The sequence below is a fragment of the Salvelinus fontinalis genome, chromosome 6, assembly GCF_029448725.1.
Source record: "Salvelinus fontinalis isolate EN_2023a chromosome 6, ASM2944872v1, whole genome shotgun sequence".
Taxonomy (NCBI): Eukaryota; Metazoa; Chordata; class Actinopteri; order Salmoniformes; family Salmonidae; genus Salvelinus; species Salvelinus fontinalis.
In genome coordinates, this window is record NC_074670.1 from 44,288,642 (window position 1) to 44,314,910 (window position 26,269).

The 26,269-nt window shown below is 44.5% G+C and overlaps 1 protein-coding gene across 2 annotated transcripts in view; it reads right to left on the minus strand.

The window, feature by feature from the left end:
• The window catches only part of slit3 (slit homolog 3 (Drosophila)), a 202,339-nt gene that overhangs the window by 174,408 nt on the left and 1,662 nt on the right, over positions 1-26,269 (minus strand). For both annotated transcript variants that reach the window (XM_055926547.1, XM_055926546.1), the window contains exons 2-4: positions 10,487-10,558; positions 8,215-8,286; positions 6,020-6,091 (exon numbers count right to left, since the gene is read on the minus strand). In XM_055926547.1, the coding sequence (XP_055782522.1) occupies positions 6,020-6,091; positions 8,215-8,286; positions 10,487-10,558 (216 nt within the window). The remainder of the gene's footprint in view (positions 1-6,019; positions 6,092-8,214; positions 8,287-10,486; positions 10,559-26,269) is intronic.

Consider the following 26,269-nt stretch of genomic DNA (forward strand, 5'->3'; position numbering starts at 1 on the left):
TGAATTCTTTCTTTGTTGTTAGCGGAAATACATTTTGGGGAAATGCAACCTATTATCATTATGAGTTCTCGTTTAGATAAGCGACCCAGTAAAGGGTTAAAGTTAACTCGTGTAAATATATGTAGCGTCAGAAACAAAGATTCATGAGATTAGTAATTTGCTAATCTTAGATAATATAAATATATTAGCCATTTCTGAGGCTCACTTAGACAGCACCTTTGATGATACAGCAGTAAGAATACAAGGATATATCATCTATAGAAAAGACAGGAATGTCTACGGGGGAGGTGTTTCTGTATATATTCAGAGCCATATTCCTGTAAAGCTCAGAGAGGCAAGTGAAGTAGAAGTGCTGTGGTTGCAGGTTCACCTGCCTCATCTGAAGCCTCTTCTTTTTGGGGGCTGCTATAGGCCACCAAGTGCAAACTGTCAGTACCTGGAGAATATGTGTGTGATGCACTGGTGTAACGCAGTTTCTCTGGACCCCGCCGCAAGGTCGGCGTTTCCCGACCCCCCTCCTAAAATAAAATACAAATCGAATGTGTCAGCCAGACAGCCACTCACAAAGTATAGACTGCCAATCGCTGTCCATGGTGCTGGAACTGCAACATGTCTATACAGCTGCATGCCTATCAAATCGATGATAGGCTTTCTGTGGTGCCGGGGCATGTACGGCAATGTTTTAACTAATTGATAAATGTTTATGGGTAGGCCTATTTGGTCGTCATTTTCTCATGTTAAGCCTGACGCTTCACAAAGCTATGCCCCAGGGGTGTCAAACTGACTCCATGGAGGGCCTAGTGTCTACAGGTTTGGGGTTTTCCCTTTCAAATAAGACCTAGACAACCAGGTCAGGAGAGTTCTTTACTAATTAGTGACCTTAATTCATCGATCAAGTACAAGAGACGAGTGAAAACCTGCAGACACTCAGCCCTCGGTGGAATGAATTGGACACGTGCTATACACGGTGTCACAAAGCAGCCATTATTAGACTTGCTGTCCGGTGGCAATAATGTAATTACGTGTTCAGTAATTAAAGTTGGAAATTCAAACATGGCAGATTGTAAAATAGATTTCTGACGCAACAACACACTAATCAGCCACCAATAGATGTAGTCGATTATGCAACGGTACTATATAGGCTACCTGAACCTGCATGACATGAGCTGTCCTAGCGCTCTCTCCGAGCGTGGGCAGAGATTTGTTGTGCATAAAACCATTCTATTGATGCCAATCAATACAGTCAGTCCACCCTCAAAACACGAGCTTACTAGGGATTGTTTCATTATGCAGTGTCCTATCTATAGCTATATACCAGATTTAGCTGCTATTTATAAACTCTTTATAAAAATGACACATCAAATAAATCAAATCAAATCAAATCAAATCAAATTTTATTAGTCACAAATAGCCTTAACAATGAGGGGAAAAGTAGTTGGCTTCAGGATAAATTCAGCCACTATTTATTGTTGAGCTCAGCGGGTTCTGTCTGGCTAATAGCCTACACAAATGGCCTGCAATATTCAAGGTCAATTAAATGAAATCCAACTTGAGAGACTCCCCTGGTCTCTTGGAGTCCTCCGTTTCTGGTGTGAAAATGTTTTCACCACGGCCTGTAGGTCCAGGTTGCGGGCCCAACTGTTTTCTATACTGAGTATTGGTAACCCAGACAGTCTTTCCTGAGACATTGTGAATTATAGGTCCATTGCGCTGCACACAATTTAAGCTTAGTGTGGAATGATTTAAACTAAGTCAAGATATACCAGAGATAAGGGACTGTTCTGCAACCAAACAACTCAAAAGCCAGTTCACCAGCATGAAGGAAATCGCAAACCTCTTTCTTTGAGCCCTCAAAAACTGTTGTCCACTAAAGATGATAATCTGTTTGCGTCTGCCAATTTGTTAGCTGTTCATTATATAGACGGCCTGTCCCCAGAGCTTCCTATACAGTTAATATCTTTCCGTAACGTGTTGATAGCGGCAATTAAAGACAATGAAAGGCTCAATTAAGGATGTCACACAACTGCTTTATTTGAAGCACCACTCCCTTATGCCCAGTTTCCCTGATGTTGCTACGGCGATCAAGCTGTTTTTACCATCCCTGTCCACTTTTAGCTTCCTAGTACACATGGAAATTAAAAATGTGTATTAATGACTTTTTAAAATACATTTTGAAAAATGTCTTTGTCATTATGGGCTATTGTGTGTAGATTGATTAGGGGGGGAAACAATGTACTATTTTTTTTAGAATAAGGCTGGAAAAAGTCAAGGGGTCTGAATACTTTCTGACGGCACTGTATATATGAAAAGTGTGTAAATAGTATTTCTGTTGTCTCTTTCCAATATATAAGTTTTTTTTTTATTATTACATTCAATTCAAAGTAAAAAAAAATATCTTATGTTGTTCTTGTCTACAACTGTTCTATACTTTGTCATGTATTTGTATGTTTTATGTGGACCCCAGGAAGAGTAGCTGCTGCATATGTAGTAGCTAATGGGGATCCTAATAAATTAAACTAAAAAAAAAACTTTAAAAAAAGTTCTGTATCTACCAACAAGCTGTGCCCCGTCCGGTTCTCATTGGCTCAGAAGCAGAGCTCTAATGTCTTTGTAGCTTGTATTTATCTAAATATGTCTTTGGAGTAAATCACAAAGCTGTCTGGCCTCCAGAAACTGTCTGAGTGCAGTCCTATTTTGGAAAACATTTGGCTTGCATTCTGGGAGAGCTTCATTTCTCTGAAAACAATCAGAGGGCCCAATGGCTGAGCTGCGTGCCAGGGCTCCATGGTTTATGCATTCGGGACGTATTGAATTATTAGGCAGATATCGCAGGCAGGAGGAGCATTGTGGTCAGGCAGTACACAGCCACACAGCCTGTTTGCCAGCTTAAGAGCTTTAAAGAGAAACACTGATACGGGGTGCTACAGGAGCCTACACGCATGTCTGTTCTGCAGGCCTTGGTTTAAAGCGCCGTGCTTTAACACAGAGAAGAAGACTAGGAAAAAGCTCAATCTGCTGCGTCTGTGTGCTCGCTAAATCAGTCCTCGTCCAACAGGCGTGAGAAACGAAATGTGTGGGAGAGTTATTTGTTTCGAGCAAATATGGAGTCCCGTGAAAACCAAACAAAGCCGGAACTGGAGCCAAAGTGGTGGGAAAACAACACAACGATTTCTGACACGATAACAAACTGTGGGCAAACGATAGCAGTGTTTGGAAGGGGCTGGGGGGAGGTGGTTGGGAGCACAGAGTGGGGATGTAGCTGGCCCATGCCCAGCCTCTAGCACCGAGCAGGCATCCAACTACTTCTTCCTCTGGCGGAATCAATCACAATGAGTTTCTGAGGAGTAGTGAGACTTACATTACCACCCCTACACTGCTGGCCATAGCATTCAGACAGGCGAACTACTCTACTCACTAATGGATAATTGCTCACCAGGATGAACGAGAGGACTCTCAATTGACTAGAGGGGTGGGGGATAAGAAAACATTGTGCTTTACGCCCTCCATGCGCACCAATCACATGCAACCTGAGCAGGCCTTTGGCAGGGAGTGGTTGAGTCCCATGGGTATTGCCGAATGAAATATCCTGCGTTCAAACACCACAACGTGGGGGCCTGACGACCGACCAGCCAGTCAGGAGGAAGTGGAGTTAATATGGGGGGCCTAATCCCAGTCACCATTAATAAACAGGAGCAGGCATCTTCATGGCCTCCCTCTAATTCTTCATTTGCTTTCCATTAGCCATCAGGTTGAAGACATCTAGAGGGGCAGTCAGTGAATAGGAGGAGGAGGAGGATAGAGATATAGAGCAAAGAGAGAAATAGAAAGAGAGGGACATAAATCCCCTGCTAGATAGAGAGCTATCTCTGCAGAGAGAGAGAGAGAGAGAGAGAGAGAGAGAGAGAGAGAGAGAGAGAGAGAGAGAGAGAGAGAGAGAGAGAGAGAGAGAGAGAGAGAGAGAGAGAGAGAGAGGGGGGAAAGAGAGAGAGAGAGAGAGAGAGAGAGGCCCCTGCTTCCTTGGCCCACACAGACAGTGCTCTGCAGAGCGGAGCTGCAGTCTCAGCCCTGTAACTCTAACCACATTCCTTCCAAGCAGAGTGGGCCTGCACAGGGAACGCTGACCACAAACGCCCCAGCCAGCAGCCCAGTGGCTCCATCATGATCATCCATGATCCATGATCCATCCCACCGACCCAGGCCAGGCCTAGGCTAGCCTCCCTCCCTCCCCCAACCCTAACCTCAACCAATCCACCAACTCTGGGGCACCAGGCACCAGCCCCAGCCCTCCTACCCCACCACCACCACCACAACTCTCACTGTCCCTGGCCCCATCAGCCAATACCTGAGCCTGCCTGTGCATGTAGCTGTGAGGAAGTCTGCTCGGTCACCCCTGTCTCCAGCTCATCTATTATGCATTTGTTTGCATGATGGCACATTCACATCAAAGTCCCCCGGACCGACGGGACAGACCATCTTTCTTTTCTTTCAACTTGCTCTCCCTCGGTCTTGACTCTTGCAGCTAAGTTAATGGATGCAGCCATTACCTTTCTCTGACCTGACCCAAAGCAGCAGAATGTTTCCTGGAACGCTGGCTCGTGCGAAGGAAGAGGGCAAGGGCAGGACACATCAAATAAACCTGTTGGACTGCGATGCGCTGCGTATGCTTTCTACAGCTGCCTCAGCCTGGCCGGCCCGAGCGGGGTTTTCAATACCAGGGTTAGGGGTTAGGCAATTCATATCACACTAACATTACAGATAATAACCAAGTATGACAGGGAGAGGTTATGAACCCCTTGTAAACCACCTCTCTCCCCGACCAGATTAGGAGAGCCTTCATTACAGGATAGTTTAGACATAGCAAAACGTCACCGGGTAAAGAACTCAAAAGAACTTTGGGGGAAACTTCAGACACTATAATTTAAATTTGCTGATGGTAAAAGGATAAGAACAGAGAGATTTACAGTATTCGCTTTGGACTTTGTCCATCCTTTCCACTCCTTAGAAACTGTCTGGGATTGTAAAGACTGCCTTATTAACCTCTGATAAATAAATAAAATACAAAATTCATTGCCAATAATGCTCTTATGGTGGAGCAGCATAGGGAGGAGAGGAAATTAAACTGTCATTCTCAACAAGTGTTTCGGAGACAGCATCGATAGCCCAGAGGAGAAACACAAACTGCTGTTGAATTGGCAGCAGAGAGTCTCATTTCTTTAAACAGAGCCATGACTGCTGTCGTCAAACGCGGATCAAGTCATCACCGCTACATGAAGCCGCACGGTGTGAACAAATAGGCCGTGAATTCATCTCCGGCGTAACCTCCAAAACAATGAAGGGAACAAGGACATTTTGAAAGAGATGAACGTATTATTTGGCAGTTCAAATCTCTGTTTTCCTAATGGAAACATTTCACAGTAGAAAAAAACCCCCCAAAAACACACTAAACCCAAGTTAATAGAGCCCCAACGCTGCTCCTGTGTCACATATTCCTCCACTTGTTGAGAGAGCCCCAAAGTAAACACTAGTAAAGTTCAGGCCCGCTTGTCGATTCCACCCAGGGCGAACCTGAGTACGTGTGTTTCTCTGAGGACCGGCTCTAGTCCTCCCTGACAGCAAAGCTAACGTCTGCGGTGTGACCAGGCCATGCATTCAAAGGGCTCAGCGAAATGGATATTCGGGAATAAAAATTCTGCAGTTACCCCCTCCGGTCCCAGGAAAACATTCCCCCTAGCACACCTTCACCTCATGGACAGGAGTACAGAGCCGGGCTGTGTCACCTGACACCTAGCAGGGATCCGCAACCCAAATACAAGCCCAACATCTGGGGGGTTAAAGAATAATAACACGGTGACTGTCCCTGCACTGACCGCAAACCTCCTCTCCTCTTCAAAATGTATGGGAAGCAAAACATTTGAGCGGAAACCCCCATCCAAGACAATGATTGAAATTAAAACAGTGGGGAAGTTGACTTTGCTTCCCAGCGATCAGATATCAAAAGAGAAGTAGCGTTGTGACTTACAGGCGGCCAAGCTTGGGTGTGGACTGGAACAGCAGCTCTGGGAGAACCTGCAGCTTGTTCCGGTTCAGACGCCTGGAGAGAGAGAGAGAGAGAGAGGGAGAGAGAGGGGGAGGAGAGAGAGAGAGCGCAAGGGAAGGGCGAAAGCATCAGTCTGGTCAAATAAGCGCTGTTTGATGAGGCATTCAGACATTTAACTATGTCAAATGAATAGAGTACAGTTTGGGCTGTGTTTGTGTGTAGTGTAGTGTGAGAGAGACACAGAGAGACAGACTTAGGGAACATTTGAGGGCTGAAACATACAGCAACATCAAGCACCATTGTGTTGTGGTACAGCAGGGAACAGAGATTGATGAGAAGGCCGGTGAAATGTAAACGACACACAGACGCTCCAATCAATCAATCAGATTAGAACCTCCGAAGTGGGATGACCCTTTGTTCGCGGAACAGGAAGACTGGGATAAGCCAATGGCAGCGCCCCGGGTCAAGAGTTCACAGATGGGCTAAAGCTTATGCCTAAGCGGGTGACTTCCTATGAAGATGGGCATAGGTTATCACGCTCTGAAGTCATCTGAAGCCTTTAAAGGCCATTATCACTGTGATGAGCCTCCACAGGCTAACATAGGAGGAGGGGGGGGTTCAGGATGCTAGGCCTTATCATGGCACCAAAGCCTTTCTCTGAGACAGGGGGTCACAGGGCACAGCTGAGGTATGTGGAGGAAGACGGGGGAGGTTCTCAGGATGTCATGAAAGGAGCCCTCAGAGCCTGATCACACTCCCTCTGTCTGCCTCTGTCCTCATCCATCCCTGGCCTGCACAGCCGGATGGAGAGACTAAAGGCTTACCTAACACCTAGCCAGCTCGCACGTCTACTTTCCACGCTGTTACGCCACAAATCATAATAGCTCAAAGCAAGGCCTCAATCTCTGACCTGACCTCAATGAGGAACACAACATTAGGGAGCAGATCAACTGTCACATACGTTGTCTAACCTGGAATACTCCTACAAAACACATTTGATGTACCACTTGACAGTACTGACTTTGATCTAATCAAAGTCAATCAGATCTGTTTTGATACTTTCTCCACTGAGTCCTTAGCTCCATTTCAGCAAAGGTCAACTCCCTCGCCCCATTAGTTTACCCTACTGACATACATTTCCCCCAGAGAGAGAGAGAGAGACAACATGACTGGAGATATGTTCCCATGGCCCTGTCTACGATCTCCGTCAGTGTGCTCCCTGTCACGTTACACCGCGGCACTAACGCCCACCTGTCCCAGAGCCAGGGTCATAAAGCGAGAGGTCTATGTGTGCACAGCGCCCCCATGCCATACAAACAGCACCCTGACCGGCCAAGTCACACATGGGCTCCAGTCAACAGGGCACGAATGTCAGTGAGTAGTCTGCGGACATAGGACCCTTCACTCAGACCCTGGTTCCTTCCCAGCTGTATCCAGACCCAGCCAGGGTCAGAAGGGGATGACGGGGGCAGGAATGCCGGAATACCAGAGTGGTGTGAAAAGCGGATGGGCCGGCAGAATAACATCCAGGCAGAGTGAGTTCCTGGCAGGATAGGAAGAGGCTGTGACAGAAAGGGGACTTGGCTGGGAGATCTGGGAGATGGTCTGCCCAGCTCCTGACGCACATTCGACAGGCGGACTTGGACCTTCGTCATGGCTGGCAAGCCTGGCATGGATGGGTTTGGTTTAGTTACCAGTTTGTGGTGAGCCAGCTACTTCCATACCGAAACAAACCCAATGACACAGACAAGGTCAGTAAGCCAAATGTCTAGGCCATTCATGAACTTGGACATCAGAAGCAGTGCCCTCTGTGTTGTTTTGACCGTGTGGTCAGTTTCCCATCAGAGTGTTAATGTTCACGCTCAGGAGTGATGTGGAGGTATGCTTCACCCGTGTCAAGGAGCAGGTGAGCGAGTCACCCGCCTTGACTTTTAAATGTAGGTCATTTATATCATCCTTACCTAAATATGCCTTTTTGAGTGCTTCTGAGAGTGCATATATGGCACACATACACGCGCACGCACGCAACGCACACAGGCAAACAAACACACACACTTATGCACACAGAAACAGTGTAAATACCCAAACGTGGTATTAGGGGTGAAAAGTTTCGAGAGGGTGTCAGTCTGCTGCAGTGGCTGCTGGGTAGGGAAGTGAGGTCATCTAGGGATACTTACAGTCTCTCTAGCTGTTTGAGGTCCTGGAACGCCCCCCTCTCAATCACTGTGATCTGGTTGTCCTCTAGGTGCCTGACAGAAAAGAGGGAGACATGGGTTAAAAGCTATGGGTTAAATGGGTTAAAATGCTACAGGACCATGGGTTAAAAGCTACAGGACTCCTTTTAGAAGCAAGACCGTGTACTCCTTTTCAAAACAACACCGTGTGCTCCTTTTAGAAACAACACCATGTCCTCCTTTTAGAAACAAGACCGTGTACTATAACTACAGGGTTTTGCTTCGAGGTCTAAATGGGTATTCCTTACTTTAGCCTGTCGAGTGTCTACCCTCTGCTCTGGGAACATCATGTCATGTTTCAGGATCCCTAAGGTTTTCCAGATGCCTTACAAAGGCAGAACATCTCCATCTCCATGGATATGCTGTTTATATTTGTGTCTGTGGATATTAGGGCCAATTTGGAGTGACATATATGAGAAGCACATGAATCGCAGAGTGACTGATACTCATGGCGGCTTGATACAACCAAGGCCATAAGTAGAAAGTGGAAACGCGAGACAGAAAACATTCTACGCTTCTCATGTGGAATTCCGGTCTTTTGGCAGGAGGCTCTCGGTTATAAATTGTCTTTTAAGCAAATGTTTATACATGTGACTGCTTTACTGCTATTAATACATGTATTTGTCATATCCGTTTGTCAGGGGGAGATGACACAGTTGGCCTCATCACGGAGAACTATTCAGAGGCAATTTGTGAAGAATACCGCAGGTTTCCAGACTAACCCATCGGCGTAGCCAAAAGCCAACAGCTCTAATACCCGTGGATTGGTCTCAGATGGAGCTAGTTAGGCAAAGACCAAAATGTTTAGCCCCCAAATAATTGCCTTATTCGGTTGATAAAAAACGACTCTTATACCTTGGATGATGATCTGATATATAAATCCGGTTCCCACAAACGAGGGATCAAAAAGATCATTTATCGACATTTAAGTAAATATTCTCTGAACCCACCAGATGGGGTTCAGATGGGGTTGTGTGTATCGTGTAGTAGAATAGTATTGTTTTCATATAGTTTATGTCTTCCATTATCCATATGGGACATAGGCCAGCACCTACACTATCGTGAGGGGCAAGCCAGCAGTGAAAAAGACACCATCAACAGGACCTACAGTAATGTGCTTATCAGCCCAAAACGAAGGGACCACCTTAAATATATGTGTGCGGGTGTGTGTGTGTACTCAGATGTCGTTCCCAAGACCTCTACATCCACATGGTTTGGAGTAGGGAAATGTCACTGGCTGACTGCTGTTAATCATGAACCACATAAAAACAGGCAGCAGACCTGGCTGACAGTACTGCAGGACAGACCCGGCTTATTACCACTCCTTTGGCGCTTTCGTTCGCCGGTTATTTTTGTCTCCACGCCATCCTTTTGCAGGCCCTTGTTCAGGAGGTAAACGGCACCAAGACGTCGTTAGATTAGAGTCGTTAGCTCAGCACGCGGTCGCACGGGCTCAAGCTCTCTCTTCGGCAGAGAGGGGAGGAAGGAGCCCCGGTCGAGTCAATCGGTGGCAACTCCAAACCGATGAGTGTCAAATACTTTCCCTTGTGTATCATCATCGTGATAGCCGGGAGAGGAGTTGGAGGGAAGTTATACTGCGGTTGGATTTTACTGCATGTCATTAGCCAGGTAAAAACGTACGAACGCTATGCTTTTTAGCCTTGTAAATGTTGTGCAATTATGACATTTTGCTTCCATGATTACACATTTCCATTTGCTTGGTTGTTTCCAATGACTCGTAATCGTGGGATTTTAGACAGCTACTTATAGATTAAACATAAACATAGTAAATTCAAAATGACTTACTTAATCACTATGACCTGTTTCTTTCCTAATGACTGTAACCAATGTTTCTCCCTTAATGACACAAATGCATTAAACAAAGCAACCTGGGCAAGTCCAAATTTAGTTAGGATTTTTAAACCTTGAGACAATTGAGACATGGATTGAGCGTCATTCAGACGGTGAATGGGCAAGACAAAAGATTTAAGTGCCTTTGAACTGGGCATGTTAATAGGTTTTTCCACCCTCAACAGTTTCCCGTGTGTATCAAGAATGGTCCACCACCTAAAGGACATCCAGCCAACTTGACACAACTGTTGGATGCATTGGAGTCAACATGGTGGGGATGCATGTACACTCAGTGTATACCAACGTTATATCAAATTTGGTCTTATTATCATGCTTATGTGTGAAGGACGGAGAAAATGCTTACAGAACTCGCAGGTTCTTGATGCCAGAAAAGTCAACTTTAGTGATCCTGGTGATGTTATTCCTGTCCAAATCCCTGGAGAGAGAGAGAGAGAGAGAGAGAGAGAGGAGAGAGAAGAGAGAGAAGAGAGAGAAGAGAGAGAGAGAGAGAGAGAGAGAGAGAGAGAGAGAGAGAGAGAGAGAGAGAGAGAGAGAGAGAGAGAGAGAGAGAGAGAGAGAGAGAGAGAGAGAGAGAGAGAGAGAGAGAGAGAGAGAGAGAGAGAGAGAGAGAGAGGTTAGAACGATAATCACACATCATCGTAATCAGGGTCAATCTATCAGTTCTCTATCCACGCTGGTGAACATGGGATGGTAATGCAGAGGTCCCCTGGCCTGCTCTGCTCTGCTCTGTGGAGATGATGGCCGGGCACGGTGGCTGTGAGGTGGGGTGCTGGGTGAGGATTGTCCCTGAGATGTGGAGAAGAGCACCTTCTCTTCAGTCTCTCTCTGCCTTGTGGCCCCTACCTAAGACACTGGGGGGCCAAATCCATTCATCTCACAGACTTTGTACCTGACTACCTTACTGGGCAAAGAGGAGCCATCCAGGACTCTGAGTGGCCCCACACTCTGCTCATATCTCAAACACACTGGGGCCTGCAGGTAAGATGCTAGAGAGTGCTCACCTGTGTGTGTGTGTGTGTGTGTGTGTGTGTGTGTGTGTGTGTGTGTGTGTGTGTGTGTGTGTGTGTGTGTGTGTGTGTGTGTGTGTGTGTGTGTGTGTGTGTGTGTGTGTGTGTGTGTGTGTGTGTGTGTGTGTGTGCGTGCGTGCGTGCGTGCGTGCGCGCGCGCGCGCGCGCGCATGTTTGCTCACTCCTGGAAATCCACATACCATTGCGTGGGGATCATAGGCCTGTATTGTATACAGTCCATACTGACAGCATGAATGTAGGACAAGACTGGAGAATGACAAAGGCCTTGAACAAATATACATTGATGTCACTTCTGATTTGATACATTTTTCTCTCTGGAGCCAAAAGCTTATCTTGCTTGCAGACTGTTACTCTGATTTAACTACTTCTCAGAATGTACGCCACAAAGGAAGAATTAGGGAAGAAAAAACACACATTAAATACACACACAGCCTTACACACACTCTTGCATGAGCACACGTAAGCACACACAGACACACACACACTCCAACACGCACACACTAGGGTTGGAAATGGCCAGGAACCTCACAATACGATATTATCACAATACTTAGATGTCGATACGATATGTGCTACGATTCTCACGATTCTATATGTATTGCGAATTCATACTGCGATTTTATTGTGATTTGATGTTCCAAACATATTGCTCACTATATGTCTTCTACAGAGAGACAAGAGAGAGCGTGAGGAAATTAGTTTTATATGTTGGCTCACTACTTAAAAAGAAGATGGAGAATAAGCTATGCGATTAAAAAGTGTTTTGCCGCAGGTACACGTGACTAGCGCTAGGTAACGCTACCTACAGTACTATTTAAAACATTTTCCAAATCAACATTTGGAGTCAAATATCGATATAATATTTTCCAAAAAGAATATTGCGATATGTAACTGTATCGATCTTCTTCCCCATCGCTAACACGCGCACACACACACACGGTTCTCCTGACGTGGGGCTCAGTGTATGTTTCTCATAATATACATAAACATTTATAAATCTGATTTAAAGGCATATTGGATTTCAAAAGGCTTCCCCAGCTCTGCACATAAAGAGCTCTAATGGGAGCCATATTGTGGCCTTAGAGAGGACAGGGGCCTGACTGTTGGTGAAGTCACCCTCCCATTCCTCACTCTCATCCTCTCTCTGCTCTTCTCTCTCACCCTCTCTCTGCTCTCTCTCTGCTCTTCTCTCTCATCCTCTCTCTGCTCTTCTCTCTCACCCTCTCTCTGCTCTCTCTCTGCTCTTCTCTCTCATCCTCTCTCTGCTCTTCTCTCTCACCCTCTCTCTGCTCTTCTCTCTCACCCTCTCTCTGCTCTTCTCTCTCACCCTCTCTCTGCTCTTCTCTCTCACCCTCTCTCTGCTCTCCTCTCTCACCCTCTCCCTGCTCTTCTCTCTGCTCTTCACTCTCCCCCTCTCTCTCACCCTCTCTCTGTTCCATCTCTCACTCTCGCTGCTTTTTCTATTGCCCTCCTGTCCCTTACTCTCACCCTTTCAACTTCTCACTCTGACCTTCAACTCTCTGTCCCTCACTCACCCTCTCTCTCTCTCTCTCTCCCTGCCTCTCAGTCCCACACAACACTATCTCGCTCCCCTTCTCTAACCCAGCTTTCTTCCTCCCTCGCTCTACAATCTCCCCTCTCTTATCTTTATCCTTCACTGTTCCCAGTAACTGTTACAGTGTGGAAAACATGCTTCACCAGGGAATATAATCAGGCATCGCTACTCAAACAAGTCAATTAAACCACCTTTTAGAACGCTCCTTTAAGTGATCAGGTAGGGGTCAGCAATCGACAAGCGGCTTTTGTGCACCCTGCTGCCCATTGTATGTTTTCATTTGTGTGAGGGATAAGGTGGCGATCCAAACAGCAGGTGTTCAGGGCCTCACAATGCCAACCCCCAGGCCACCCCACCCACTCAAGGCCTTTAAACCACTGAACCAACTCGTCTGGCACAGAAGCTGACAGAGTGTTTTACTTTACCTCGGGCGAAATCACTTACAAGACCGCTTTATTGATACATCGACCGACCGGACAAGAAAATCCATTTATTTTGGCCCAGGAACATTATGTTGCACAAATGACATACCGGGTGACACGTAACGAAAAGGCCCCCAAAGCCCCTTCAAATCCATGGGAGAAAACATATAAATGATCTCTCTTTTCTCCATCTAACATTTTGCTTCACAATGTGTTTCCTGCTGTAATCTCCTGTTATTTTCCTTGAAGCCGAAGTCGTCTGGTCTTCCACAGCAGATAGGTATGCTCCATTTCCTTCGCAAAGCCTCTAAACCATGTTTGGAATCTTAATTGAGTTACTCCTCTAGTGCTCAGAACTACACAATATATGCAAAAGTATGTGGACACCCCTTCAAATTAGTGGATTCGGCTGTTTCAGCCCGACCCGTTGCTGAAAGGTGTATACAATTGAGCACACAGACATGCAATCTCCATAGACACTGGCAGTAGAATGGCCTTACTGAAGAGCTCAGTGACTTTCAACGTAGCATCGTCATACAGTAGGATGTCACCTTTCCAACAAGTCAGTTTGTCAAATTTCTGCCCTGCTAGAGCTGCCCCGGTCAACAGTAAATGCTGTTATTGTGAAGTGGAAACGTCTAGGAGCAACAACGGCTCAGCCATGAAGTGGTAGGCTGCACAAGCTCACAGAACTAAATCGCTGAGTGTTGAAATGCATAGCGCTGGGGTGGGCAACTCCAGTCCTCAGGGGCCTGATTGGTGTCACACTTTTTCTCCATCCCTAACAAACACAGCTGATTAATCAAATTGCATTCTAAACTGAAGATCATGATTAGGCGATTATTGGAGTCAGGTGTGTTAGCTGGGGCTGGGGCAAAACTGTGACACAAATCAGGCCCTCGAGGACTGGAATTGCCCACTCCTGCTAGTGGGTAAAAAATAATCTGTCCTTGGTTGCAACACTAAGTACTGAGTTCAAAACTGCCTCTGGAAGCAACGTCAGCACAAGAACTGTTAAGTCGGGAGCTTTACGAAATGGGTTTCAATGGCCGAGCAGCCGCACACAAGCCTAAGATCACCATGCGCAATGCCAAGTGTCGGCTGGAGTGGTGGAAAGCTCGCCGGCATTGGACTCTGGAGCCGTGGAAACGCGTTCTCTGGAGTGATGAAACACGCTTCAACATCTGGCTGATTGACAAATCTGGGTTTGGCAGATACCAGGAGAATGCTACCTGCCCAAGTGCATAGTGTCAACTGTAAGGTTTGGTGGAGGAGGAATAATGGAGCTGTTTTTCGTGGTTCGGGCTAAGCCCCTTAGTTCAAGTGAAAGAAATCTTAACGCTACAGCATACAATGACCCTTTCCTGTTTCAGCATGACAATGCCCCCGGGTACAAAGCGAGGTCCATACACAAATGGTTTTTTCGAGATCGGTGTGAAAGAACTTCACTGGCCTGCGTAGAGCCCAGACCTTAAACCTATCGAACACTTTTGGGATAAATTGGAACGCCGACTGCGAGCCAGGCCTAATTGCCCAATATCAGTGCTCGACCTCACAAATGCTCTTGTGGCTGAATGAAAGCAAGTCCCAGCAGTAATGTTCCAACATCTAGAGGAAAGGTCGTTGTCCTGTTGGAAGGTGAACCCTCACCCCAGTCTGAGGTCCTGAGCTCTCTGGAGCAGGTTTTTCTCAAGAATCTCTCTATACTTTGCTCCGTTCATCTTGCCACCACCATGCTTCACCGTAGCAAATCTTCTTTCTCATGGTCTGAGAGTCCTTTAGGTGCCTTTCGGCAAACTCCAAGTGGTCTGTCGTGTGCCTTTTACTGAAGAGTGGCTTCCATTTGGCCACTCTACCATAAAGGCCTGATTGGTGGAGTGCTGCAGAGATGGTTGTCTTTCTGGAAGGTTTTCCCATGTCCACAGAGGAATTCTGGAGCTCACTCAGAGTAGCCATTGGGTTCTTGGTCACCTCCCTGACCAATGCCCTTCTCCCCCGATTGCTCTAGGAAGAGTCTTGGTGGTTCCAAACTTCTTCCGTTTAAGAATGATGGAGGTCATAGGGTTTCTGCGGACCTTCAATTCTACAGACATTTTTTGGTACCCTTCCCCAGATCTGTGCCTCGACATAATCCTGTCTCGGATCTTTATGGACAATTCCTTTCGACCTCATGGCTTGGTTTTTTCTCTGACATATATCGTCAACTATGGGACCTTATATAGACAGGTGTGTGCCTTTCCAAATCATGTCCAATCAATATAATCTACCACAGGGTGGCTCTAATCAAGTTGTAGAAACATCACAAGGATGATCAATGGAAACAGGATGCACCTGAGCTCAATTTTGAGTCTCTTGCAAACGGTTTGAATACTTATGTAAATAAGTATACATTTGCAAAAATATATAAAACCTGTTTTTGCTTCGTCATTATGTGGCATTGTGTGTAGATTGACAAGAAAAAAATATGTATTTAAAACATTTTTGAATAGGGCTGTAACGTAACAAAATGTGGAAAAAGTGAAGGGGTCTGAATACTTTCCGAATGCAATGTGTATGTAAGCTGCCATTTCATTTGGTAGAACATTATAATGTCTTTCATTTACATTGTATTAGGACGAATGTGGACAGAACTGATGAGAACATTCTTTCCTCGAGCACTTACATGACCATATTACACTGAACAGTTGACAAGTAATTGGAGATCTGCAATTAACATAGCAGACATTTTAAAGTTATCATGTTCTCATTGGAATGTTAACTGATTTATGTAACTACACAGATCTGCACAGGCCATTGAATGATGGCTACCATCACAAATATTTCCAGATCACACACAAACTACAAGACATTTGAGACTTTACTGCAGCTGATGCAATGATTTTCTAAGGCTCTTATCGGGATATTGGTGGTTTCCAGGGTGGAACGTGGCCCATTGCTCCCTCCTTCCCTCCCTACCGCAGTCCTCCCTTTTTTTCCAGCACATTCAAGCTCTTCCCTCTTCCCAGTCCTGTGTGTTTTCCTGTTGGAAAGCCACTTCATTTCCACTTGTGACAGATCAAACAGGGAGGTTTGTAACCCAATCACGAGTCTGAGGAATCAAATATTCTCTTTCTGCCTTTCTTTCATCTCCTCCACAAGGGTCTGGATGCAACACATACAGTGCCTTGCAAAATAATTCACCCCCTTGCCGTTTTTTCCTATTTTATTGCATTACAACCTGTAATTTAAATTGATTTTTATTTGGATTTCAGGAAATGGGCATACACAAAATAGTCAAAATTGGTGAAGTGAAATTTAAAAAAGTACTTGTTTCAAAAAAATAAAAAATAATGTAAACTGAAAAGTGGTGGGTGCATATGTATTCACCCCCTTTGCTATGAAGCTCCTAAATAAGATCTGGTGCAACCAATTACCTTCAGAAGTCACATAATTAGTTAAAAACAGTCCACATGTGTGCAATCTAAGTGTCACATGATCTGTCACATGCTCTCAGTATATATACACCTGTTCTGAAAGGCCCCAGAGTCTGCAACACCACTTAGCAAGGAGCACCACCAAGCAAGCGGCACCGTGAAGACAAAGGAGCTCTCCAAACAGGTCAGGGACCAAGTTGTGGAGAAGTACAGATCAGGGTTGGGTTACAATAAAATATCAGAACCCTTTGAACATCCCACGGAGCACCATTCAATGCATTATTAAAAAATGAAAAGAATATAGCACCACAACAAACCTGACAAGAGAGGGCCGCCCACCAAAACTCACGGACCAGGCAAGGAGGGCATTAATCAGAGAGGAAACAAAGAGACCAAAGATAACCCTGAAGGAGCTGCAAAGCTCCACAGTGGAGATTGGAGTATCTGTCCATAGGACCACTTTAAGCCGTACACTCCACAGAGCTGGGCTTTATGGAAGAGAGGCCAGAAAAAAGCCATTGCTTAAAGAAAAAAATAAGCAAACACGTTTGGTGTTTGCCAAAAGACATGTGGGAGACTCCCTAAACATATGGAAGAAGGTTCTCTGGTCAGATGAGACTAAAATTTTTCTTTTTGGCCATCAAGGAAAACACTATGTCTGGCGCAAATCCAACACCTCTCATCACCCCGAGATGTGGTGGTGGTAGCATCATGCTGTGAGGATGTTTTTCATCAGCAGGGACTGGGAAACTGGTCAGAATTGAAGGAATGATGAATGACGCTAAATACAGGGAAATTCTTGAGGGAAACCTGTTTCAGTCTTCCAGAGATTTAAGACTGGGACGGAGGTTCACCTTCCAGCAGGACAATGACCCTAAGCATACTGATAAAGCAACACTCGGGTGGTTTAAGGGGAAACATTTCAATGTTTTGGGATGGCCTAGTCAAAGCCCAGACCTCAATCCAATTGAGAATCTGTGGTATGACTTAAAGATTGCTGTACACCAGCGTAACCCATCCAACTTGAAGGAGCTGTAGCAGTTATGCCTTGAAGAATGGGCAAAAATCCCAGTGTCTAGATGTGCCAAGCTTATAGAGACATACCCCAAGAAACTTGTAGCTGTAATTGCTGCAAAAGGTATCTCTACAAAGTTTTGACTTTGGGCGGGTGAATACCTATGCACGCTCAAGTTTTCTGTTTTTCTGTCTTATTACATGTTTGATTCAGAATAAAAAATATATTTTGCATCTTCAAAGTGGTAGGCATGTTGTGTAAATCAAATGATACAAACCCCCAAAAAATCAATTTTAATTCCAGGTTGTAAGGCAACAAAATAGGAAAAATGCCAAAGGGGGTGAATACTTTCGCAAGCCACTGTACACGCACGCACACACCACTGGACACCAATGTTACTGCATTCCTTGGGCGACAAATCAACCCTGACATCTCTGTGGAGAGTGCCCCTTCAAAACACATTAGCATAGACACCTACTTAACATGCAGGGTGACCACATTTAAAATACCCAAATTATGTGACAAAGGGATGATATTTGCGGGACATTCACAGGTCAGTGTAGTCTACAGTACATTCATATTTTTGGGGTGCTGTCCTCTCCAAGTTTAGCTGGAATTTAGACCAAAAGGATTTTACAAATGTGATTGGTTGACGATATTACATTGGCCTACGTGCCAAAATGTGGGACTATTCCACCGGGGCGGCAGGTAGCCTAGTGGTTAGAGCGTTGGACTAGTTGGAAAGGTTGCAAGATCAAATCCCCGAGTTGACAAGGTAAAAATCTGTCGTTCTGCCCCTGAACAAGGCAGTTAACCCAACCGTTCCTAGGCCATCAATGAAAATAAGAATTTGTTCTTAACTGACTTGCCTAGTTAAATAAAGGTAAAACATTATCCGGTACATGTGGTCACCCTAATAACGTGTGTATAGTTCATGGATCAATTGAGCTTGGCAAACATTTTTAACCTACAGGTAGCTACATGTAATGATAATAATTGTACACCGTCACCATTACTGCAAGTAAACAGGACTCTGACCTATACTCTCAATACATTCAGTGAGGAGTCACACACAAAGAGACGGGAAAGGAGATATACAGTGAGCTCTAAAAGTATTGGTACTGTAAATGTTTTATTTATTTTGGCTCTGTACTCTAGCACTATGGATTTAAAATGATACAATGACTATGAGGTTAAAGTCAGCTTTCATTTAAGGATATTGTCCTCCATATTGGGTGAACCGTTTAAAAATTACAGGACTTTTTGTACATAGTCCCCCCATTTTAGAATATGTTTCTAAACACGTTTACATTAATGTGGATGCGATCATGATTACGGATAGTACTGAATGAATCGCCAATAATGATGAGCGAGAAAGATGGAGGCACAAATATCAAAACCCCAAGACACCATTACAATAGGGGATATGTGGGGGTATGAAATTTGTGCTTCGGTAACTTTCTCACTCATCATTATTCACGATTCATTCAGGACTATCCGTAATCATGGTAACATCCAAATGAATGTAGAACTGTTTAGAAATATATTACATTCTTATTTACAATAAAAGTGACTCCAAAATGTCACAATACATTATTTACAATTTCTATTGGGCACAAAATAATCTGAAACACAACCAAAACAAACAACAAATGTATCCAACAAGTTTGTAGAGCCATGTAATCATTGCGTGCTAGGAATATGGGACCAAACACTAAACTTTTAATTAACAAGTTAATTTGTCTTAAAATGGGGGGGGACTATGTACAAAATGAGCTGTAATTTCTAAACGGTTCACCCGATATGGATGAAAATACCCTCAAATTAAAGCTGACGGTATGCACTTTAACCTCGTTGTATCATTTCAAATCCAAAGTGCTGGAGTACAGAGCCAAAACAACACCAAAAAAATGTCACACTCCCAAAACTTTCGGAGCTCACTGTAACCTAGCAGTCATGCTCACATAGTACTTCCTAATCCTAACATCCTAACATTTCAGACGAAGAACTGCTCTGTATTTACAAAAATAACAGACACCACTTCATCACAGGCCTGACGATGACTCAGCCATGGAATGTTAGCGCTATATTCGCTCGGTGAACAAAGATGACTAAGGAAGATGACAGCAACAATCTGTGCCATTTTCCATTGTTTGTGAGGCAGCGTTAGCGGGATAGGTTGCATTTCACTGGGACGTTTGTTTTCTAAATATTTTCTTTAACGCACCGCCTGGATGAGTTCCCAGCTGAAGGACACCCACTTCAGACTATGCACAGCCGACAAAAATGATTTCTATTTTTTTCTCACTGCCACTGTTTACTTTCACAATCGTTTATTTTCAAGGCCTGACAGGCAGGCAGGCAGCTCGATCATCCCAGCATACCTGAGTCAGTGTTTGCAGTTTGTACAGTACATGACTCCTTAGATTACATCTGTACGGCGGACTTCAGAGGTGACAGGGGCACTTTTAACGCTTCTGTGTGAAACTCGATCTGACAGACGCCGAAGCAGCCCGGGGCTTGAGGTGCAGGAGACACACAGCATATGTAAACCAAGGAAGATGGAAGAAGCCAAGGAGGAAGAGAAGAAAGCAGCCAACACACAAACAGGGGGAAAGAACGAGGTGCACTGCCAGAGATTTAAACAAGCGGGGACAGTGATAAAACACACAAATAAATCACAAGATTCTCTCGTGAACACTGTCAAAGTAAGGAGTAAGGCGAGCAGTTTAACCAGACCCCCAGCGCTCCAGTATAGAGCTATGGAGAGGGTTGTTCAAACACCATTAAACAGAAACTTCACATGTCACTGCCTGGACATCCTGCCTCTCTTTGCGAACATTACCCCCAGATCGAGACGCCACATACAGTCACAAGCTGATCAACTCACAGCACAGCACAGAGAGCATGCAGTGATTCCTGGCTCCATACATTGTTTACTGGGTTGCTAGCTGCAACGTAGTGTTTGGGGCCCTTGCGCAGCTTACATCACAGTGACAAAGACACCGAAACATGCAGAGAGTTATCCATATTTCTTAGATTGGGATAAACACTGTTTCACATGCAGCTAAGTTTAGCGAGAGCTGAGAATATGAATGATGGTCTGATGGGACAAAGCAAATGAGCTTGATGTGTTGCTTTGGTGACAGAACCTCGACAACAAAAGACGGGCCTTGTTAACCTAAAATGGCCCCAGGCTCACAGACTCTTACAGACGATCAAATCCAGTCTTGCATTAAAGCATGACACACACTTGGACGAGTTATGGACTTCTGTGTCCCTACATTTTGGACTTACCTCTTCAAGGGCATCATTCGTGACTTGGACCACTTTCTCAACAATCTGCAACAGAACGTTTGCTCCTTCTCTCTGCCAGCTCTGGCCTTTTAAGTGCTGGCTGAAATAAAGCATCTCCAAATATTTTCCATGCCGGGTGATTTTTTTATAAGGTGGACGGCTGATATTTCCCAGTAGGCTAACGCTAGCTGAGCCTGCTGGCAGTGCCAGCTGCTGGCTGCCTGGCAACTTCAACTCATTATCAGACAGTTCAACTGGTCAACTAATACCTTAGACACACCAGTAGGATTGTCAAACGCTTGCCTCCCGACAGTACTCAGCACCCGAACAGAGAGTCTGCAGTCAATCTTTTTTTGTGTTCAAACAGCAAAGACCTTGAAGTCGTCAGCCACTCAGCCTTGTTGAAATACTCCAGACCAGAAGGTGGCAATGCATGTCCGTGTGTGTTGCTTTATGATCTAGTCAATCTTAGCTAGCTAGCTGCATTAATGTTGCTGTTGTTGTAGAAAGCTCTTGTTGATACTAGCCAGATGGCCACAGCTAGATATCTTCCAAGCAAGATGACAAAGAAACAGTTTAATTCACTCTCCATAATCGCATACAGCCCATAGATACATGTTTAGCTAGCTTGCTAACGTTACCTAAATTGTTAGCATGATTTGCTAGCTAGCTGTTGTGCTAGTTAGGTAAAGTAAAGAGACAGATAGAACAATGGGCCATATGTTGCACTGGATGTATGAATCTGATGCATCCGGTTGGCATTTCCACTCACCTCCAATTTTATTTTACTGCTTGCCTGAGTTACTTGACGTGGAATAGAGTTCCATATAGTCAAGGCTCTATGTAGTACTGTGTGCCTCCCACGGTCTGTTCTGGACTTGAGCCTGTGAATAGACCTCTGGTGGCATGTCTTGTGGGGTATGCATGGGTGTCTGACAGTGGTGGAAAAAGTACTCACTTGTCATACTTGAGTAAAAGTATAGATACCTTAATAGAAAGTTACAGAGTAAAATAATACTTCAGGAAAAGTCTAAAAATATTTGGTTCTAAATATACTTAAGCATCAAAGTAAAAGTATAAATATTTCAAATTCGTTATATTAAGCAAAGCAGACAGCACCATTTCCTTGTTTTTAAAATTTAGGGATAGCCAGGGGCACACTCCAACACTCAGACATCATTTACAAACGATGCATTTGTGTTTAGAGAGTCCGCCAGATCAGAGGCAGTAGGGATGACCAGGTATTCTCTTGATAAGTGCGTGTATAAAAGTACTTTTGGGTGTCAAGGAAATATAGGGAGTAAAAAGTACATTATTTTCTTTAGGAATGTAGTGAAGTAAAAGTAAAAGTTGTCAAAAATAGAAATAGTAAAGTAAAGTACAATATCCCCAAAAACGACTTAAGTCGAGGGCCCTCGGAGTGTGATGTCAGGAAAATAACCTCACACTCAACGTCAACAGAACAAAGGAGATCGACGAGACAGTGGAAAGGTGGAAAGGTGGAAAGTTTTAAGTTCCTCGGCGTACACATCACGGACAAACTGAAATGATCTACCCACACAGACAGCGTGGTGAAGAAGGTGCAACAGCACCTCTTCAACCTCAGGAGGCTGAAGAAATTTGGATTGTCACCAAAAACACTAACAAACTTTTACAGATGCACAATCGAGAGCATCCTGTCGGGCTGTATCACCGCCTGGTACGGCAACTGCTCCGCCCACATCCGTAAGGCTCTCCAGGGGGTAGTGAGGTCTGCACAACGCATCACCCGGGGCAAACTACCTGCCCTCCAGGACACCTACACCACCCGATGTCACAGGAAGGCCAAATAGATCATCAAGGACAACAACCACCCGAGCCACTACCTGTTCACCCTGCTATCATCCAGAAGGCGAGGTCAGTACAGGTGCATTAAAGCTGGGACCGAGAGACTGAAAAACAGATTCTATCTCAAGGCCATCAGACTGTTAAACAGCCATCACTAACATTGAGTGGCTGCTGCCAACATACTGACTCAATCTCTAGCCACTTTAAAAATGTAAAATTGGATGTAATAAATGTATCACTAGTCACTTAAACAATGCCACTTTATATAATGTTTACATACTCTACATTACTCATCTCATATGTATATACTGTACTCTATACCATCTACTGCATCTTGCCTATGCCGCACGGCCATCGCTCATCCATATATTTATATGTACATATCCTTATTCATCCCTTTACACTTGTGTGTAGAAGGTAGTTGTTGTGAAATTGTTAGATGACTTGTTAGATATTACTGCACGGTCGGAACTAGAATCACAAGCATTTCGCATTAACATCTGCTAACCATGTGTACGTGACAAATATAATTTGATTTGATTTAAGTAGTACTTTAAAGTATTTCTACTTAAATACTTTATGCCACTGGTGTCTGAGGGGGGTGCTAGTAATTTAAACAGAAAGCTTGGTGCATTAAACATGCTAATAATTCTCAGAAATACAAGTAGTGATGAAGTTAATCTCTCCTCTACTTTGAGGAGAGATTGACATATTATTAATGTTAGCTCTCCGTGTACATTTAAGGGCCAGTCGTGCTGCCCTGTTCTGGGCCAATTGTAATTTTCCTAAGTCCCTCTTTGTGGCATCTGACCACACGACTGGACAGTAGTCCAGGTGCGACAAAACTAGGGCCTGTAGTACCTGCCTTGTTGGTAGCATTGTTAAGAAGGCAGAGCAGAGCTTTATTATGGACAGACCTTCCCCCATCTTAGCTACTGTTGCATCAATATTTTTTGACCCTGACAGTTTACAATCCAGGGTTACTCCAAGCAGTTTAGTCCCGTCAACTTGCTCAATTTCCACATGATCCATTACAAGTTTTAGTTGAGGTTTAGGGTTAAGGGAATGGTTTGTCCCAAATACAATGCTTATAGTTTTTGAAATATTTAGGAGTAACTTATTCCTTTCCGCTCATTCTGAAACTGACTGCAGCTCTTTGTTAAGTGTTGCAGTGATTTCACTTGCTGTGGTAGCTGACGTGTATAGTGTTCTATCTTGGGTTAGTCTTTGGTAAAGACACTGCATTTACTCTGGGCAGCCAGCTACAGACAGCTGCTTCATGGAAACAAATCCATGGTGATTTTATTGTAATGTTACTAGCTACAGTGGCCAAAAAGCTAGCTTGGTAAATCATTTAGTGTTGTGTGCATTGTGCTGCACTTACCACTTTATTCGTTTCACATGAAGTGTGTGCGATTGCCTTGCTCAGTTAGCAAGCTAACGTTAGCTAGCTAACTAACTAACTAACTAACTAACTAATAAGCTAGTGCACATCAAACCTAACAAAAAAAAGTATTCTTCAAGCACAAAACTCCTTAGCTAGATGTAAAATATGTAAAGATTTGCTCCAGAATATTTTATTTATTATGCATCTTTATTGTTTTAGCAAGAACAATTCTGATGAAAAGGGTGGATTACACTGGGAAAAGTGCCTTAATTTTTTCATTTTTGTTGTCACTCCTGTCGGCTCCCCCACATGGAGGTTCATGCTCTCTGATTGGGTCAAAGTCAAGTTTTCAGCCACAGCCGTGCATTGTGATTCTACAAGTAGAAGCGGCATTTTCGTCTGTACCAGGTCAGTACACAGCAGGTACGTCTTTTGTTATAGCAAAAGAAGGAATGGCCTCCTGCGGTGATAAGTACCTATCGGCAGTCCATCGCCACTCAGATTCTCTGTGTGTTTCATGCTTAAGACACCAACTCTAGAAGATTCACTCACTGAACGCATGTCCTATGAAGTCTCACCACAAGACAAACTCAAGTTAAGCTTAAGTTCGTTCACCACCTAGCCAATGGATTTGGGATGTAGAGGAATCTAGTAACTTTGTAGTGTAGGCTACAAATGGTCTAGGATCATTTCATCCTCCCTTTGAGGTGTTGATTAGCAGTGTAATTGGGATGATGGATAGTTTAAGTGATGGTGACCGCACACACATCGTTCTAAGCTGACAGCCTCCCATTCTCCCACCCCTGAGTGGCGGTGGACTGTGGGTGCGGCTGGGCTGTAGTTCATCCATCATGGTCCCAGCACCAGCACCAACAGCTTGATAAGAGCCAGGAGCAGCATACAGTACATACTCATCAAGCACACCAGCAGCCTACACAGTTCCACATTGTTCGCAAAGTGTGAAGTCGGTGAGAAAGCTGGGGAACTGTGGAAAACTCCACTGTAGAGATGATGGCATTCTTTACAAAAAATATGAATGAGAGAGGTAGAAAGAGAGAAAAAGGGCAAGTGAGAGTGTGTGTGTGTGTGTGTGTGTGTGTGTGTGTGTGTGTGTGTGTGTGTGTGTGTGTGTGTGTGTGTGTGTGTGTGTGTGTGTGTGTGTGTGTGTGTGTGTGTGTGTGTGTGTTTGCCAAGGAGAATGAGTGAAAAGAAAGAAAGAGGTGTGAGTAATAGAGTAATAGCACAATTTCAAAGAATAAAATAGCTGTTAAAAATCATATTAATTTATTTATGTGAAGGAAGCAGTGTTATTGGAGGAAGGAGTATCCCAACAGTGAAGTCATAGTACCCATTGCCCAGCATGGGGCAAGGGCTCAGTCATTAGAGCTAAATCAACACTCCAGGGTGTTCTGGGAAACCAAGCAGGGTGTGAATTGCACCCCAGAGTAGAGGCGCCTGTTCCACCTTGGCCACCATCGTTAAGCCCACACAATCCTTCTGCTCAAACAAGATGCAAATGAGATAGATCTCAAGTGGTCCTGAGTAATGACAGAAGAAAATTGATTGAGCTTCTACTTTGGTATTCTATAGCAGCTAGGCTGGCATTCCCCTTTGGAAAGCAGGAATGTTCAACAGACAGGTTTCCTCCTTTTATTACGTTAACACTCAAACATCCTTCCTCAAAACAACTGTGAACAAAATGAGAACACGTCTCATTGCTGCCTCCTATCCGCAACTGCAGTCAAACGTCCCACAGAACTTGACCAGCAACTAAATAAAGAAAATATAAACACTTTTTCCTAAAAGGGGACCCCTCAATCCCACTTAGTATTATAATTTATTTTCTCAGTGTAAAATGTCTTGGGATTGCTCTCTCAAATTCAACAGGTCTTACAGGGTCAACTAGCCTCTGGCTAATGCGAACACTGTTTGCTTTCATACCACTTCCAAGCAAAAAATGATTGTGTTTTGTTGTTTCAGTGCCTCACATGTTTTGTAACCCCCAGGTCCCTAAGCTGCTTAGTTATGCTAGATAATAGGTCCCATCTCCTAGAATCACCAGAGGTGGAAAGACTGCATTTTCAGGGATTTCGAGATCCACTTCTCCATAGGGTTGCTATTTCATGCTGTCCTCAGGTTAATTTGGCTGAGGCTGACTAGACAGGAAAGAAAGCAAAGGCTT